Source organism: Protopterus annectens, chromosome 14.part0 (assembly GCF_019279795.1).
Source record: "Protopterus annectens isolate FY-2018-M chromosome 14.part0, PAN1.0, whole genome shotgun sequence".
In the NCBI taxonomy this organism is placed as follows: Eukaryota; Metazoa; Chordata; order Ceratodontiformes; family Protopteridae; genus Protopterus; species Protopterus annectens.
The window spans coordinates 1,082,781,931-1,082,801,697 of NC_056748.1; the positions used below are offsets into that span (position 1 = coordinate 1,082,781,931).

Consider the following 19,767-nt stretch of genomic DNA (forward strand, 5'->3'; position numbering starts at 1 on the left):
GTGTTAAACATGAAAGGGGACTGACATCAAATATCTTACGACAGGACAGAGTAAGGCTGGAGAAGGAGCTAGTGTTAAACATGAAAGGGGACTGACATCAAATATCTTAAGACAGGACAAAGTAAGGCTGAAGGAGCTAGTGTTAAACATGAAAGGGGACTGACATCAAATATCTTACGACAGGACAGAGTAAGGCTGAAGGAGCTAGTGTTAAACATGAAAGGGGACTGACATCAAATATCTTACGACAGGACAGAGTAAGGCTGGAGAAGGAGCTAGTGTTAAACATGAAAGGGGACTGACATCAAATATCTTACGACAGGACAGAGTAAGGCTGAAGGAGCTAGTGTTAAACATGAAAGGGGACTGACATCAAATATCTTACGACAGGACAGAGTAAGGCTAGAGAAGGAGATAGTGTTCAATATGAAAGGGGACTGACATCAAATATCTTACGACAGGACAGAGTAAGGCTGAAGGAGCTAGTGTTAAACATGAAAGGGGACTGACTGAGTTTACATGGAAAGAAGGAAAATGAAAATCGATCCTCGTGGGGTGCAAAATGATGCCAAAAACTACAAGGATTATGCTAATAAAAGAGACATTTATTAATATTTTGTCATGGTGTTCATAAATGAGAAGAGGCCTTTCAGAGTGAGGACACGGTAATGGAAGAAGACTGACCACTAAGGGATGGTCTCACATCCAAGGAGTCTTTGGAAATGGTGCATAAGTAACTTCCAAAGGACAAGACAGAAGGCTCTGACAGTATTCCTCCCAAGATCCTTCAGATTTCAGCAGAGGTTTTCGTAACTTCCATAAAAGAACTCTTCAACTTCTGGCCAAATGGCAAAGTTCCAGAGAAACCTCACCAAAACAGCAGAGAAGATTACTGGCATGATACAGAGGACAAATGTAGCTGGTTTCATACAGAAATTTAAGCTGAAGATTGAAATTTAATATGGTTTTGAGGTTAAAAGGTCACGGTTTTCAAAAAGTCCAGTTATATGCTGTAATCTAATAAAAGGAACCTGACAGATACTCAACACCTTGACTTTAATAACACTTTTGGCTTAATTCCTTACAGGAATCTTTTAAGGAAACTGTTAGGAGCTTTTAAGAGCCTTTCTGCTTCTTGAGATATTCCTCTTGAGGATATAAAAAGTGGTAGTTAAAGGATCCCCATCAAAACAAAAGTGATGACAATGTCTTTAAAGGGTTAGTTTGGGACTAGTTGTTTTTACTGGTTCATCTCAGACATTAGACAGTGCACTGCGATCATCATCAGCCGGTTTGTGAAGGAAACCGACACAGACAGGATAATACAGGGTGAGGCTGATCAGACTTCAAAACAAATCAGCTAGCCCTCTGGGAAGAAAAAAACGAAACTACAATTTAATGCAGTAAAGTGCAAGGTACTGGGGTACAATTTCCCCAAGATGAAATACTATAACTACCTTGAATAGCATATGATATGAAAAGGAACTGGGGTCACTATTATAGCAGACTAAATCAGCAGAAATGAATGAAGAAACATGGACAGAGTAAGGAACATGCTACAGCATATCCTGAAGGATATAACTCAAGAAGGAGAGTGGTTCTTACAAAATCCTAGCAGGAGTTCTGTGAACATTTGTGGCCTCACAGAGAAAAGAAAATCAGGGTAACCAAAACCAACCTCAGAAAGGCTGAGAGAGTAAAAAGGGTCTGCAGTTTACCGAATAGGATGACAACCAGAAAAAGATAAACATTTTCAGGCTGGAGTAAACTACAGAAAAAGCAGAAAGGATATGAAGGGCAGTATGACAGAATTCATTTAAAGACGAGATGACAAAAAAACAAGCAGGACGTTCAGTGCAAAAGTACCCACATTAGTCTAGACTTTAAAAGGTACTTTTTATTAGAAATTGTAGTGGATAGTAAGGACCAACTAAGACTGAATCATGGGGTATGAGACCTCAGACACCAAGTAGTGGTTAGGGAAAAAATGTTACAGGGAGGGCAGCTGCACACATAAAACAGCAAACCATGACAGAAAATCACGTCTTTTTCTGACATCAATATATTAATTCAATATAAAGAAATGAAATATCCAATTGAAAAGCACAGAGTTCAGTAAAACAGAAGTTTATATTAAAGCCACTGTAACATCAGCAGAATGTTTAAAATTCACTTGCTGATTAGTAACATTTTTCAACAGATGAGTGGCAGTCTTTTACAACCTAGTATTTATTCTCTATGCTCTTAATTGAGTATAGCAGGTGGGCAATTACAGTATTATGAAATGTTATGCCAGATCATGGTCAATTGCAAGAAAATGCACATACACTTTTACAAAATAATTAACATAGAAATAAAATACTTTGCTGTAATAGAAGATATTATATACACGAAAAAATGCATTTTATGCTTTTTACAAAGTATTGAAACACAGATACAGATATTATGTTTTACCAGATGTTCAGATGACCCTGGAGCTTGCAATTGGCCCTGGCACAAGTAAGCTCGACCCAGAAACTGATTTGGAGGTGGCTTTCCTTTAAAATACATCATTAAACAATCTTTGCTTATGTCTGGTTGCCCAAGCTATAAAAAGAAAAAAAATGATGAATATTACCAGATAAGAGTACTCAAGGCAGGAAAAGAGAGACGAGAGTTGCAAAAAAAAAAAAATAAAATAAAATAAACCAAAACCAAAAACAAACAAACACAAAAAAGTACACAAACTGACATTTACTTGTAATGATACAAAGTTTAGAGCAGACTCTGTGCAATGGTGGACAAGTATAATTACACTAGCAGTAAGATTTGTTTCGCCCAGTTTAAAAGAAAAAGAAAACTTTATGCAATTATGACTTTTGGGGTTAAATACTAAAAAAGATTAAAACGTTACTTTATCTCAAATTCTAGGTTTAAAATTACCATGGTAGAATCCATGCAAAAGTGAAAGTCATTAAAAATCAAACATTTGTTTGCCCCTTACCACAGTACCTCAATGCTCCAGATCCTCTGCAGTGTCTACTGTCGCCTATGAGTACCCACTGACATCCTCCCTGTGGCTAGGGCCAGTGTGAATCTTAAAGATGCCCTGGAGGTCTGGCCATCATAGGTTCATAGGTGTGTACTAGGTTAATGGTCCTGGGGCCTTTACAAGCCTAGCCATAGGATTACCTTGGCATCATGCCACCCTACCTTAGTTCCCAGTGCCTCTGTCGAGAAAAGCCACTGGAGTTAACCCTGGGGTGAATCTTCTATTTCCCATCCACTCAAGATTTCTCTTGAAAAGGGTCAGCGAGATGCTCTGCTTGACATGTATGGGAAGACTATTCCATAGCATGGGCAGTCTCTGGGTTATCAACTTGTCCCTCCAGTAAGTTCTGTTGATTGTGGTAATGAGGTTGAGGTCTCTGGAGCGTGTGGCGAGGAGGGATTGGGATTTCTTTAGATGTAGCATTTCTAACAGAGCTGGGTCAGACATGGCTTTGTATGTCAAGCAGAGATTGCCTCTAAGTAGGCGATATGAGACAGAGAATAGTTGGAGTTTTTTTGAGTCTGTCCATATAGGACCAGTGTTTAAGGTCTGGGATCCTCTTTGTGAGGGACTTTTGCATCCTCTCCAGTTGTTGCAGGTCTAGGGAGTTCAAATAAGATGAACAAAATGGCACACTGCTGGTCTCCAATAAAATGTCCTTTATTGAGCACTTTCGTCAGCCGTTAAGGTATTGACTTCATCAGAATAACAGATGCATCAAACTACATTTCATTAAATACTCATTTAACCTTGTGACTAAAACCAATTACATCCAATCAAAGTGAAACATTCATTTGTTTGAATCACTTTGAAATACTTGTATAAATCAAATTAAAATTAAAATTGCAGCAGCAAGGTGAATTTACAAAACTGATTTCTATATAATATTGCACTACCCTAAACCTATCTAACCCTTACAAAAGTACACTAAATATAATAAATCTAGACCTATATAAATACATATTTAGACTTAAATATGAAATTCTGCTTTTAATTTAAGATAACTTGATATGTAAACTGTTTCATTGAGTCCGGGGGGGAGGTGGCATTGCATTTTAGTTGCCACATCAATTTATGAAATTCTAAAATTAATTCAATAGGGCCCCCTCTATCCTTAAGTCCAACCTGTTCGATAGCAGTAAATTTAAAACTGATCAGGGTTATCTTTGTTGTGCTTATACAATGCATTTTTACACTGCTTTTCCTAATATCATATAAGTGCTGGTATACACGTTTATTAAAACTATTAATTGTCTTTCCTATATAAAATCCTTGACAATTTTGACAAATAGCAATGTAAACCATGCTCTTACTAGCACAATTAAACCTTTGTGTCAAGAAAACTTTCCCATATTCTGGTATAATTAAACCCTCATTTTCTAAAATATAAGAACATTGGTTGCAATGGACACACTTTTTCATAGTACCTCTTCCACTATTAGATACATTTCTTTCCAACAAATTTTTAAGTGACTTATCCCTCTTGTATGGAACCACTGGATGGTCACCAAGTTTGTTTATGTACTGTTGTTCTATTTCAAACAATGTCCAATTATTCCTTAAAATGGCCTTAATGCTCTCAAATGATGGACTATAAGTTAACACCATGGATTGTTGAAATGTTGTTCTGTTAATATTAGTGACCATGGTTTCGGTATTATGGCCATTATCAATAGATCTCCCCAACATTGGTGTGAAATGGCCTTGAAATCTGTTGTTAATAACTTCATTAAGAATTGGGCCAAGAAAATTCTTTAAATACCCACGTGCCACTAGCATATGCTCCAATATTTCTGTCTCTCTAAGAAAAAGTTGATTATCCCTTACAATTCTAGCCAACCTAACTCCTTGTCCCTTAACCAAAAATCTTTTTGATGGACAGGGTATGCACTTGAAAAATGTAAAAGTATTGGAGCAGGTTGGCTTACGGTACAGTGTAGAAACAAAATTATGTTTCTCTTTATCTTTGCAAATGGTAGTATCCAAGAAATTGATATGGTCTTCATTGGTTTCCATAGTAAATTCTAAAAAGTTTGTACTAGAATTTAAAATACCTAGAAATTCATGTAACAACTCATAGCTTCCATCCCATAAAATTAGAATGTCATCTAAAAAACGGCAGTAAAATAGACATTGCTTGAATAATTCAGTGTTAAATATTACTGTGGTTTCCCATTCTGCTAGCACAATGAAGGCAAAATGGTGGCCACATGAGGCACCCATGGCTACCTCTACCTTTTTCTTAAAATAGTGTCCCTCAAATATTATAAAATTATTTTCAAGGGCTAACTCCATTAAAGTCTGAAACATTAAAATTCTATTGTGCGTCAGCCCTAAATGCTTACAGAGAAATTCATGAAACATTGTAATCCCTACACTGTGGGGGATACTTGTGAACAAGTCCTTGACATCTACAGTAGCAAAAATAAGATTTTCTCTAAAGAAAAATTCTAAAGAATGATATAGACAATCCCAGGAGTCAACCAAGATGTGTCCAAATTGTTTAACAGCATCCTTACCCCCTAAATCAATAAATTTAACCATCGAGAATGTCTTGGATGCTTTAGCATCCGGAATAGGCCTCATTGGTGGATCAATAGTGGACTTATGTATTTTGGGTACTCCAAAGATTGTAGGTATACGTGGGTGGTATTGTAGATAATCATGTTCACCTAAGGTTATTTTGTTGATTTAATGATAAATCCATTAATACAATGTCAATGTGTCTGTATGCTATGTTAACTTGATTAAGGGACACTTCCTCATAAGTATCACTGTACAAGTGGGTAAGCACCTTTTGAATGTAAATTTCATAATCCATGGCCACTAACCCACCGTCCTTACCAGGTTTCATTAACCTAACTTTTTTATTTTTTACAATTTCATTCAATACATTTTTCTCTTGTTTCAAAAAGATTTTGTGTATAAGTAATTCTCTCTAAATTCCTCCCTAAAATAGCATCTCTAATCTGGGTGGTGCATAATTTCTCATATACTTGTAAAATGGGGTGCAAGGGGGGATTTAAAGTACTACTCTTTTTACACAAGTCAGTAGGTCCAAACTGCAATTTATAATCAAAGTATAATCTAAAATTAAGCTTACGTACATGCAGTTTAAGCTCCGGAATTGCTGTCTCAACACTGTTGTTTCTCTTGGGTACAAATTTCAAGCCTCGTTGAAATAAATCAGCCCATTCAGTGGTAATCAGGGTTGAACTTAACTTATAGATCTTGTAGTCTCGTCCTGTATTAAGAACTATATTGTTTGCTTCAGAGGCACTTTCTGTTTGTGTATGTAATTCTGTATGAAAAGGTACTACCACCATATCTGCCCTCTCCCTCTTCCCCATTGATAACCACCCCTCTGAGAATGGGGTCGCATCTTTGTGGTACTGCTGTTGCAATGATTGTTGTTGTGATTGTATCGTCTCCCTTCCCTCCCTTCCCTCTGTTGTCTTAGATTCTGAATGCGCTCTGAGCACTTCAAGGGTTCCCCTGCAGGGATATATTCACATTATTACTGCTATCGTCAATCCCTTCTTCCATTTCTTCTTCAATAAATACATGGGTCTCCATATTGTTGGATCCCCTTATTATATTAGTGTCATTTTGTAAAAAAAGAGTAGTACTTTCAATCCCCCCTTGCATCCCATTTTACAAGTATATGAGAAATTGTGCACCCCCCGATTAGAGATGCTATCTTAGGGAGGAATTTAGAGAGAATTACTTGTACACAAAATCTTTCGAAACAAGAGAAAAATTTGTTGGATGAAATTGTAAAAAATAAAAAAGTTAGGTTAATGAAACCCGATAAGGACGGTGGGTTAGTGGCCATGGATTATGAAATTTACATTCAAAAGATGCTTACTCACTTGTACAGTGATACTTATGAGGAAGTGTCCCTTAATCAAGTTAACATAGCATACAGATACATTGACATTGTATTGATGGATTTATTATTAAATCAACATATAACCTTAGGTGAACATGATTATCTACAACAAGAATACCCAAGTACACCTACAATCTTCGGAGTACCCAAAATATGCAAGTCCACTATTGATCCACCAATGAGGCCTATTGTGGATGGTAAAGCATCCAAGACATTCTCAATGGCTAAATTTATTGATTTAGGGAGTAAGGATACTATTAAACAATTTGGACACATCTTTGTTGACTCCTGGGATTGTCTAAAGAAAATTTCTAAAGAATTATATAGAGCAAATCTTATTTTTGCTACTATAGATGTCAAGGACTTGTTCACAAGTATCCCCCACGATGTAGGGATTACAGTGCTTTATGAATTTCTCTGTAAGCATTCAGGGCTGACGCATAATAGAATTTTAATGTTTCAGACTTTAATGGAGTTAGTCCTTGAAAACAATTTTATAACATTTGAGGGACACTATTTTAAGCAAAAGGTAGGGGTAGCCATGGCTGCCTCCTGTGGCCCCCTTTTTGCCAACACTGTGCTAGCAGAATGGGAAACCGCAGTAGTATTTAAGACGAAATTATTCAAACAATGTCTATTTTACGGCCGTTTTTTTAGATGACATTCTAATTTTATGGGATGGAAGCTATGAGTTGTTATATGAATTTCTAGGTATTTTAAATTCTAGTACACATTTTTTAGAATTTACTATGGAAACCAATAAAGACAGTATCAATTTCTTGGATATTACCATTTGCAAAGATAAAGAAAACCATAATTTTGTCTCTACACTGTACCGTAAGCCAACCTACTCCAATACTCTTACATTTTTCAAGTGCCTACCCTGTCCATCAAAAAAGATATTTGGTTAAGGGACAAGGAGTTAGGTTTGCTAGAATGGTAAGTGATAATAACTTTTTCTTAGAGACAGAAATATTGGAGCATATGCTAGTGGCACGTGGGTATCCAAAGAATTTTCTTGGCCCAATTCTTAATGAAGTCATTAACAAGAGATTTCAAGGCCATTTCGCACCAATATTAGGGAGATCTATTGGTAATGGCCATAATACCGAAATCATGGTCACTAATATTAACATAACATTTCAACAATCCATGGTGTTAACTTATAGTCCATCATTTGAGAGCATTAAGGCCATTTTAAGGAATAATTGGACATGTTTGAAATAGAACAGTACATAAATAAACTTGGTGACCATCCAGTGGTTACATACAAGAGGGATAAGTCACTTAAAAATTTGTTGGAAAGTAATGTATCTAATAGTGGAAGAGGTACTATAAAAAAGTGTGTCCATTGCAACCAATGTTCTTATATTTTAGAAAATGAGGGTTTAATTATACCAGGATATGGGAAAGTTTTCTTGACACAAAGGTTTAATTGTGCTAGTAAGAGCTTGATTTACATTGCTATTTGTCAAAATTGTCAAGGATTTCATATAAGAAAGACAATTAACAGTTTTAATAAATGTGTATACCAGCACTTATATGATATTAGGAAAAGCAGTGTAAAAACACATTGTATAAGCACAACAAAGATAACCCTGATCAGTTTTAAATTTACTGCTAAAGAACAGGATGGACATGAGAGGGGGCCCTAATATATTAATTTTAGAATTTTGTGAATTGATGTGGCAACTAAAATGCAATTCCACTTCCCCCCCAGGACTCAATGAAACAGTTTCCATATCAAGTTATCTTAAAATTAAAAGCAGAATTTCATATTTAAGTCAAAATATTTATTTATATAGTTATATATTTATTATATTTTGTGTAATTTTGTAAGGATTAGATAGGTTTAGGGTAGTACAATATTATATAGAAATCAGTTTTGTAAATTCACCTTGCTGCTGCAATTTTAATTTTAATTTGATTTATACAAGTATTTCAAAGTGATTCAAACAAATGAATGTTTCACTTTGATTGGGTGTAATTGGTTTTAGTCACAAGGTTAAATGAGTATTTAACGAAATGTAGTTTGATGCATCTGTTATTCTGATGAAGTCAATAGCTTAATGGCTGAGGAAAGCACTCAATAAAGGACATTTTACTGGAGACCAGCAGTGTGCTGTTTTGTTCATCTTATTTGAATTTATCAGTCTTTTTCATGTGTTGTGTCCATCACAGGTGTCTAGTGAGGTACATGCCAAATGGGGCATTGTACTTGATGACTGGCCTAATGAGGGAAGAGTACAGGGAGAGAATGACCTCTTTCGTTCTGGATGCAAAACCCTTAATGAGCTGTGCCACAGGAGGACTTTCTGACCACAGTGGCAATGTGGTGATCAAAAGAAAGGTTGCTGTCAACCTGTGTTCCCAGATCTCTCATGCCTTCTGTGTTCAGTGGACTACCATAAATGTGGTAATTCATGGAAAGTTTTTCTCATGGGGGATAACACATTTTCTAGCATTGAGCTTAAGGCCATGGTTCTGACATGAATTGTTGGTCTCAGTGAGGCCATTCTGTAGGATGTCAACATCACTTGGAGAGTTACTAATAGCTTCCAACTTACAACTGTCTGTGAACTTTATCAGCCAGAGTCCCTTTGTGTTGGCCTGAGCTTCAGAGAAATAGATACCAAACAGGAGAGGACCCAGGAATGAACCCTGTGGGACTCCACTTGTGACTAGTCGGCAGTCTAACTTGGAGTCTGCTACTTTCACACTGTGGGTTCTGTGAGCCAGTTTGCAACCCACCTAGTGATATAGAGATTGATAAATTCACAAAAACGGTACCAGGACCCTTCTTCACTGAAAAGACAAGTTGTCTTTTCAGTGAAGAAGGGTCCTGGTACCGTTTTTGTGAATTTACTGGTCGGTGGTTCTTTTATATAGAGATTGATGCCTAGCTTAGTGAATTTTTCTATGATTCCTGAGTGGGGAATGGTATCAAAGGCCTTGGCCAGATCAAGGTCGGCTGTATGAACCACCTTGCCTTCATCCACAGCTCTGGTGAGACTCAAAGAAGTCAACCAAGTTGAGCAGGCATGATCTATCCTTCACACAACCAAACTGTGTGGGATCCAGAATTTGGAGATTCCTTATATCCTTGTTTATTAGGTCCATGATGAAGGGTTCCATAGCTTTGCCTATCAGACTCATCAGGCTAATGGGGCAATAGCTCCTAGGGTCTGTAGTCGCTCCTCCTTTGTGGAGAGGGATGACAATAGCAGTGCGCCATTCAGAAGGGACAAAGCCTGAGGTGAGGCTGTGACTGATCAGGGCACACAGGTGAGGTGCCAGTTCACTCTGTAGTTCATGAAGAACACAGCCAGGGATATTGTCAGATCCCACAGAAGCTGTATTCTTGGCCTTGGACAGTGCCGTTTTAACCTGTGCAGCAGTAATACTGGGTGCCTGGCAATCTGCTGGTATTGTGATTGGTCTTTTGGGGGGAAGAGGGGTAAAGTTGGCACTGAATCTGTTGGCCAGTATACTGGCAAAATCTGTTGGCTAGGTATAGGAGGTACCATTGGGCAGTAGCTCAGAGCAAATATAGGTATTGCCGTGGAGATTCTTTACATAACTATAGAAGGCCTTGTAGTTGTATTTACTATCTGATGCAATTCTGTTCTCATAGTTAGCTTTACAGGATTTGATGAAGGATCTCAACTTTTTGTTCAGGCTGATAAGGGAGTTTTTCCAGTCTTGGGACTTCACCTTATTCTGCATCAGTTTCTTCCTTCTGTTGTAGAGTTTGGTTATGGGAACGGACCACCAGATTGGCTTCCTTTTTTTGTAGGACAGCATCTTGGTTCTATTGGGTATGGCAAGATCCATGCATTTGTGTACGTGTTCATACAGTGCATTGGTGTATGATTCAGTGGTCATGCAACTAGTCTCCATTTGCATGGATGCCGTGAAGTTAGCCACGTTTGTTTTTAGGACCCCAAAGTTAGCTTTGGAGAAGTTTTTCATGGTTCTTACCTTTGTGAGGGGGTGGGAGGGATGTGGATTCCAAGGTGATTAGATTGTGGTTGGATCTAACCAGGGAGGAGCTGACTATTGGTGTAGAGCAACGGTCACCATGTTAGTAATGACCAGGTCAAGGATGCTGCTACCTCTAGTGGGGGTAAGAACGAGCTGGTCCAGGGCACTGGAATTAATGAACTCCAGGAAATGTTGGGCAAGTGTATTGGTACACGAGTAGCTTTCCCACTTAATGGAGGGGTAGTTAAGTCACCTACTATGAGAGTGTTAGGTTGGACCCTAATATTCTCCAAGGTGATTAGGAACGTGGAGTGCGAGTCTTGGGACATAGTTGGGGACCTATAGCAGGCTACGACCTGAATCGCTGTCTTACCCAATGTCAGCTGCATCTGAAGTATCTGTAATGTGTTATGTTGGGCTACCAGTCTGGAGGTGTGCACATCCTTTATGAATATGTAAACACCACTGCCTTTGGCGCTTTGGTACAAGTTCTGGGACTGACAGGTGTGGAAGGAGTTATAGCCTGGTAGTGTAGGGGTGCTTTCTGCTGCCTTGAACCAGGTCTCTGTTATGCACAAATGTTGATGTTTTCCATTCTAAGGAGTGCTTTGAGTGAGTACATTTTAAGATTTAGACATCTAGCATTGAGCAGCATGACCCTCACATTGCATTTGTTTGTAGCTGTTGTGGTGGTAATTTGATCTTTGGAACACCACCTAAAAAAGGCACTAGAGAGGTGGCAAGAGCCTTGGCTGGTAACCGGAAGCCCAGGGGTGACAAATGCAGGGCATCTCTAGCAAAGCATTGGGGTCTGTCAGTCACATCATCCAGGCAGAGAGATACTGGATCCCCTTAGAATGACACCAGAAACTTAGCCATTTGTTGAAATCATACATTTTCTGCTTGTACTGTGGTATCATTCTGGGTGATGGTAGGATGCTGCTCAGGGATAGGGTCATTCCCGCCTGGGCTACATAATCCAAGAGCTCCTCCATTACACCATCAACAGGGGATTTCTCCCCATGCTGTGATCCCTTGGTCACGTTATAAGGCTGGGTGTACAATGAGGCCAAGATGACTTATCACCCGCCTCTGCAGCTACTGCTGCTGTACGTCATCCTACCTCTGCAGAAACTCAGTCAATGCCCACAGTCTGTTCCCTCATCGGACTATGCCCCCTCTACCAGGGATCATTATGTGAGAACACCCTTGGGACCACTCTCCCCACAGGATGGAAGTACCCATTCCTCCCTGCTACTCTGTCAGTTGCACCATCCACTAATCTATTATAATCAGGGCATGGACAGCATCTTACTGCTATACTATACCAGTGGCACAAACTGAGCACCAGTGATGCACTACATATACATCAGTGCATATACTATACCAGTGTCACAAACTGAGCACCAATGATGCACTACATATGAATCACTGCATATACTATATACCAGTGACACAAACTGAGCACCAATGATGCACTACATATGAATCACTGCATATACTATACCAGTGGTACAAACTGAGCACCAATGCCGCACTACATATGCATCAGTGCATATACTATACCAGTGGTACAAACTGAGCACCAATGACGCACTACATATACATCAGTGCATATACTGTACCAGTGGCACAAACTGAGCACCAATGATGCACTACATACGAATCACTGCATATACTATACCAGTCGCACAAACTGAGCACCAGTGATGCAGTACATATGCATCAGTGCATATATTATACCAGTGGCACAAACTGAGCACCAATGATGCACTACATATACATCAGTGCATATACTATACCAGTGGCACAAACTGAGCACCAATGATGCACTACATATGAATCACTGCATATACTATACCAGTGGCACAAACTGAGCACCAATGATGCACTACATAAGCATCACTGCATATACTATACCAGTGGTACAAACTGAGCACCAATGATGCACTACATATGAATCACTGCATATACTATACCAGTGGCACAAACTGAGCACCAGTGATGCAAGTACATATGCATCAGTGCATATACTATACCAGCGGCACAAACTGAGCACCAATGATGCACTACAAAAGCATCAGTGCATATACTATACCAGTGGTACAAACTGAGCACCAATGATGCACTACATATGAATCACTGCATATACTATACCAGTGGCACAAACTGAGCACCAATGATGCACTACATATGAATCACTGCATATACTATACCAGTGGTACAAACTGAGCACCAATGACGCACTACATATACATCAGTGCATATACTGTGCCAGTGGCACAAACTGAGCACCAATGATGCACTACATATGAATCACTGCATATACTATACCAGTCGCACAAACTGAGCCCCAGTGATGCAGTACATATGCATCAGTGCATATACTATACCAGTGGCACAAATTGAGCACCAATGATGCACTACATATGAATCACTGCATATACTATACCAGTGGCACAAACTGAGCACCAATGATGCATTACATATGAATCACTGCATATACTATACCAGTGGCACAAACTGAGCACCAATGATGCACTACATATGAATCACTGCATATACTATACCAGTGGCACAAACTGAGCACCAATGATGCATTACATATGAATCACTGCATATACTATACCAGTGGCACAAACTGAGCACCAGTGATGCAAGTACATATGCATCCGTGCATATACTATACCAGTGGAACAAACCACAACACCAAGCCTCTAGGACACCAGGGGAGAAATATTTTTAACATACTCCACTTTAATGACCGCTTTCGTCCACATAGACTTCCTCAGAAACAAAATTCACAGTACAAATACACTTATAAAGCATGCCCAATTACAAAACCGATGATGTTATAATAAATTAATTATTCCAATTAAAACAATAAAAGCGACAGAACAACCATAAAACTTATTAAATACAACATAAATGTTATATTATTTTAATACATGTCTCCTACGATTTTTTAAAAAACATTTGATGTTAATAATGTCGTTTAAACCAGGTTTATGATCCGCCTTCAATTAGATTTGCCATCTGGCTTCCCTCTGCTCTAAATAGGCTTTGAAATCTCCCCCTCTTTTATCATGTTGACCTTGTTCCAAGATGGAAAATAAAAACTTATTGAAACCTATGCATTCCACGCTATGCTTGTATAGGGCACTATTCAAATCTTTCCTTCTAATGCTGTATACGTGTACTATACCAGTGGCACAAACTAAGCACCAGTGATGCACTACATATGCATCAGTACATATAATATACCAGTGGCACAAAAAAGAAGTTATGTACTCACCATAACGTTCCATTTTTGTAGTCCAGCTCGCCCTTCATTCTTACACATGGGTTCAGAGCCAATCCTTGGCTCCGACTCAGCCTGTTTACAAGCTCAAAGTCTTCTAGTTGGCTTGTGGCTAGACAGGTATGCCATGGTGCACCAGTACAAACACCAGATCTTGTTTGCTGCTGACTAAAAGAAATAATAACAAACCATACAGAAAGAACCCAATACTAAATGGTCTCCAGTGAATAATAATAACAATATTTTTCTGTAACCAGATACCTTCCAGGATGGGGGTAGGAGGGTGGGTTCATAAGAATGAAGGGTGAGATGGACTACAAACATGGAATGTTATGGAGAGTACATAACCTTTATGTTCTGTAGGCCTATCTCGCCTTCATTCTAACACATGGGACAGCGTCCCTAGCACCTTACGTTTGGGTGGCTCAAGGAAAAAATACTCCTGAGTACAGTGGAACCAAAGGATGCTCTACCCCAGAGGTTAAATCCAATTTGTAATGAGTAATAAATGTGTGAGGGGTAGCCCAAGTTGCTGCTGCACAGATATTATCAAGTGGGACCCTGGCTTGAAAGGCTGCAGAGGTAGACTGAAATCTCGTAGAATGAGCCTTAATTTTGAAAGGTAAAGGCTTACCATCAGAAGCATAAATGTAAGCTATAAAACTAGTGATCCAATTTGAGAGGGTCACTTTGGAAACTGGTAGACCTGACCTGGATTTGGAGAAGGAAATAAATAATTGGTCTGACTTCCTGAATTCCTTATTCCGGTGCAAATAAAAACGTAATTGTCTATGAACATCCAACTGATGAAACCTGTATTCTGCTGCGTTGGAATGATTAGGGAAGAACACCGGAAGTTCTATGGATTGGTTCAAAGTGCAAGAAGAACAGACCTTGGGGACAAAGGATGGATTAGTACAAAAAGATACTCTGTCTTTGTGAAATATCAGATAAGGGGGTTTGACAGACAGTGCTTGTAACTCTGACACTCGTCCAGCAGAAGTGATTTCCACTAGAAACAAAGTTTTCCAAGACAGAAATTTCAAAGGTGGTGAATAAGAAGGCTCAAAGGGTGGAGATGTTAATTTAGATAGCACAAACTTCAAGTCCCATGAAGCAACTGGTTCCTGAAATGGGGGTCTTAAAGTGGCACCTTTGAGGAAGGTTTTGCACAACCTACGTGACATCAGATTAGAATCTTGTAGGCCTAGATGAAAATTAGAAATCGCTGCCTATTGAACCCTGATTGTGGCAGCCACAGAACCCTGGTGGAAAAGTTCAGACAGAAACTTCAAAACCACCGGAATGGAAGGGGTATAAGGGTCAACATTCTTTTTCTCAGCCCAGATAGAGAACCTCCTCCATTTACTGGAATATAATTTCCTAGTGGAGGGTTTATGAGATGACGTAAGGATATGAGTCACGGAGGGTGACAAGTCATGAAGCCTGACTAGGGATGGAACCGGAGCAGCCAAGTTGTTAAATTGAGAGTGTGTAAAGTGGGGTGAAGCGAACCTGACATGTGCATCAAGAGATCTGGTACTGGGTCCAGAATCCATGGATCATCTAGGAGATGAGGCCTGAGAAAGGGGAACCAAACCTGTAGAGGCCAGTAAGGAGCAATGAGGATCAGTTTGCTTTCCAGCTGTTTCGCTTTCTGAATAACCTTGGATACGAGAAGAAAGGGAGGGAAAGCATAAAGGAGACAGAGAGGCCAATTGCGGACACGTGCATCTCTCCGTGACTCCCCAGGAGGAGGGATGAGGGAGAAATAGCTGCTGCATTTGGCACCGATTGGGCTGGCAAAGAGATTGTAGCAAGGCTGTCCCCATCTGCAGAAAATTTGCTCCGCTATTTCCTGTTTCAGAGACCACTCGTAAGGCATCAAAATTGCCTGTCTGAGCTTGTCGGCTATCACGTTGGTTGTCCCTGGGATGTGCATCACCACCAGAAAGCGCTGGGAAGATATCGCCCATTTCCAAACTTGAATGGCCTCTCGACAGAGTGGTTATGATCTGGTTTCACCTTGTTTGTTGATGTACCATACTAGCGACATGTCTGATTGTATTGCAATTGTCCCAAAAGGAAGAAGGTTGTGAAGTGCTTGCAACGCCAGGAGCACCACCCTCATCTCCAGAACACTGATATGCAGGTGAGCCTCGTGATCTTGCCATGTGTCTTGGACAGTCCTGCCTAGATAATGCCCACACCACCCATCTGTGAGGCATCCGTGGTCACAGTGGCAATGGGTTGGTGAGGGACAAATGGAATGCCCGTGGTTAACTGGTTGTGTTGAGTCCACCAAATGAGGTCCTTCTTGCAAAAGTCTGTCAGCAGTATGTGATGAGATAAGGGTAACTGGGACGACAGAACCCACTGAAGAATCCGCATATGCAGTCTGGCTAGTGGCACTAGTAGCATGGTAGAAGCCATGGTCCCTAGAAGCTTCAGAACAGTCTTGGCCTTGACTTTTCATAGGGGAGAAGACTGTGAATTTGAAGAACCAGATTCTGTGCCCTTTCTACTGGAAGATGAGCCAACATGGCTACTGTGTATTTCTGCGCCTATAAAAATCACAGCCTGAGTGGGAAATAAAACAGATTTTTCCCAACTGATAGTAATCGCAAACTGGGCACACAGTTGAATAGTAGCGTCCCGGGTCTGAAGGAGTAGATGCCTGGTGGGGGGCAGTCAGGAGCCAGTCATCCAGATAGGGAAACACCTGGAATCCTCGACATCTCAGGTGAGTTGTCACTACTACCATACACTTGGTGAACACCCTAGGGGCTGTGGTGAGACCAAAGGGCAGAGCACAAAACTGGTAGTGACTGGCTCCCAGCCAGAAGCGTTAATGACTCCTCGATGCCCTGTCCATTTTTATGTGGTAGTAAGTGTCTTGGAGGTCTACTGAGCACATCCACAGGTCTTTCCCTAGTAACAGGACTATAGACTACAGTATCACCATCCGGAACTTGTCCATCTTTACGGATTCATTTAATTTGCTGAGGTCCAAGATGGTCCTCCAGTCCCCTGTATGTTTTGGCACTAAAAAGAATCTGGAGTAAGTTCTGAATCCTATTTGGTCTGCGGGAATGGTTTGGATTACTTTCTGCCAGCAACTTGTTGACCTCCACAGTTTCCTGGTCCCTGTGATTGGGTGGAACATCCTGGATCATCTTGGGAACATGAGGTGGCAGAGAAAAGGGTATGGAATAATCTCTGGTGATAATTCTTTGTACACATCTGCCTTGAGTAATACTTAGCCAGGCTTCCAGATACAAAGAAATATGACCCCCGACCGGCTCCAGAGAAGCACAATCAGGCCGCACATCACGAGTGCTGGTAGGGCCGGACCCGAAACAAATCATGGCCTCCCTGGTTTTGCGGTCCACCCCTGCCTCTAGGGCGTCTGCTATCATTTCTTCCTCCTCCTGTGCCTCTGAAGGAGGAGTCACCCTGTGCATCCTGGCAAAACCTCTGGGACTTCTTGAACCACATTTTACCACCTCTCTGACCCTTGGGGTATGGTCTAGAGGGGACGGTAAAATGTACTCCCATGGCAGAGTGTTTTCCCTTCTTGCTTGCACTGGGTGAGTGTGTCCTTTTCCTTAGGTCCAAACAATGAAGAACAGAAGGGGGCGTTGGTAAAGGTAGACTTGAATGGTTTCACAAAATTACACAAGCACATCCAGGAATGATGCCTTAGGGAAATTCCTGAACCCGCTGCTCTGCTTGCTCCATTGGCTGCATAAGAGATGAGCCTCATGGACGAGTTGAAAATAGAGTTCAAGGTGGATAACTGGGCAGACACCTTCTCAGGGACTCCCTCAGTGGATGCACCTTGTAGAGTATCTTGTAACTTCATAAAAAGATCTCTCTGAAGCCTCATGAAGTGTGCAAGGTAGTTCAGCGATCTAAGAATAAATGCAAATGACAAAAAGATACGCTTCTCCTATCTGTCCATCATTCGAGATTCTTTATTCGGCGGATGGACAGAAGTCATCTCCGCTAGCTCCATCTTAGTGGCCACCACCACCATGGCATCCATGGAAAACCCTTTGATAAAAATTCCTTCTCCTTGGGAGCTGATAGAAATTTATTTGGCCTCCTGAAGACTGGCTCCATGGCATCAAGAGTATCCCACACCTTCTGACTAACGAGTTCTAACAGTTTGTCAAAAGGTGGAGACACCCAAGAGGCTGAAGGTTGAGACCCGAAAGCCTTCAGGTACACAGACTCATCAGAAGGGGTGACAGTGGGCCAACTGCACCTCTGGTTAAGGATTTCCAGGATGTCTACAAACCAGAGAATGACTTGGGGGACCCTTCTGACTCCTCGAGGTCAGTGACTGAGGTAAGAGACTCATCCTGGGAGTCTACATGCTTCCTCTTGCATGTTTTCTTCCATGGGGTTCCTCAGAAGGATATTTCGGGGAGGTCTCAGAAGAATGGGGGCCACCAGCTGGCGGGTCCAGAGGCTGCAAGTCTCTGCTGTCCAGAGAGGGAGTAGGAGCAGTAGTTGCCCTTGGGGGAAGAGTGTCGGTACCCCTGGAAGGAGATGATGATTGGGACACCACACTCCTCATCATCTCGAATGCTGCCCTCCCTGGCTCCAAAGACCCCCCCTGCTTTGAAGAGACCGAGGATGCCATTGGCTCCGAGATAGATGTAGAGTCAGAGCTCACCCTAGCCAACGAGCCGAAAGGAAGGCTCGGAACCAAAGAAGTTCAGTTCCAGGCGTCCCTGTTGAGGCCGACCGGGGATCTTCAGCTCCTAGACACCATGGATGGCACAGAGTGTGTCGGAGCAGAACCCGGCTGTGAAACAACCACAGGGAGAGCCGGAAAAAGAAGTTATGTCCTTACCATAACGTTCCATGTGGAGTGTTCATCTCGCCTTGGTTATTACACATGGGTTCGGAGCCGATCCTCGGCTCCGTGCCGGCCGACTGCAAGCTCTGCATCGAGAAGAAGCTCGAGGACATCTAATACCCACAATCCCCCTCTGCCTTTACCTCAGATCTAGTTTGCAAGCAAACCAGACAACAATCACGCATACATGCCAAACTATATACATAATTACCTATATACAACATACCAAGGGTATGATAGTAATACCAACACTGCAACAGCAGAAGGAGAATATTCCAGACCAGGCACCAAATCGAACGCGTTCTTCCTAAGGGTGGGAAGGGTGGGAGTAATAACCAAGGCGAGATGAACACTCCACATGGAACGTTATGGTAAGGACATAACTTCTTTATGTGAGAGTGTTCAATCTCGCCTTTGTTCTTACACATGGGTAGCCCCTAGCTCCATGATCCTGAGGAACTCAAGGGAGAACGTTCTTGAGCACAGTGGAACCAAAGGTTGCCCTATCCCTAGAAACCCTGTCCACTTTGTAATGAGAAATAAATGTATGTGGTTTAGCCCAAGTAGCAGCCGCACAAATGATGTCTAAAGGTAGACGAGCTGCATGAGCCAAAGATGTAGAAATTGATCTGGTAGAATGTCCTCTGGGTTTTGCTGATAATGTTTGATCAGAATTTTCATAAACATAA

At 41.0% G+C, this 19,767-nt stretch overlaps 1 protein-coding gene across 1 annotated transcript in view; it reads right to left on the reverse strand.

Moving 5' to 3' along the window:
- Window positions 1-19,767, reverse strand: part of CFAP46 (cilia and flagella associated protein 46) — a 3,596,153-nt gene that overhangs the window by 3,406,846 nt on the left and 169,540 nt on the right. The window contains exon 4 of the mRNA XM_044056880.1: window positions 2,455-2,586. Within this exon, the coding sequence (XP_043912815.1) occupies window positions 2,455-2,586 (132 nt within the window). The remainder of the gene's footprint in view (window positions 1-2,454; window positions 2,587-19,767) is intronic.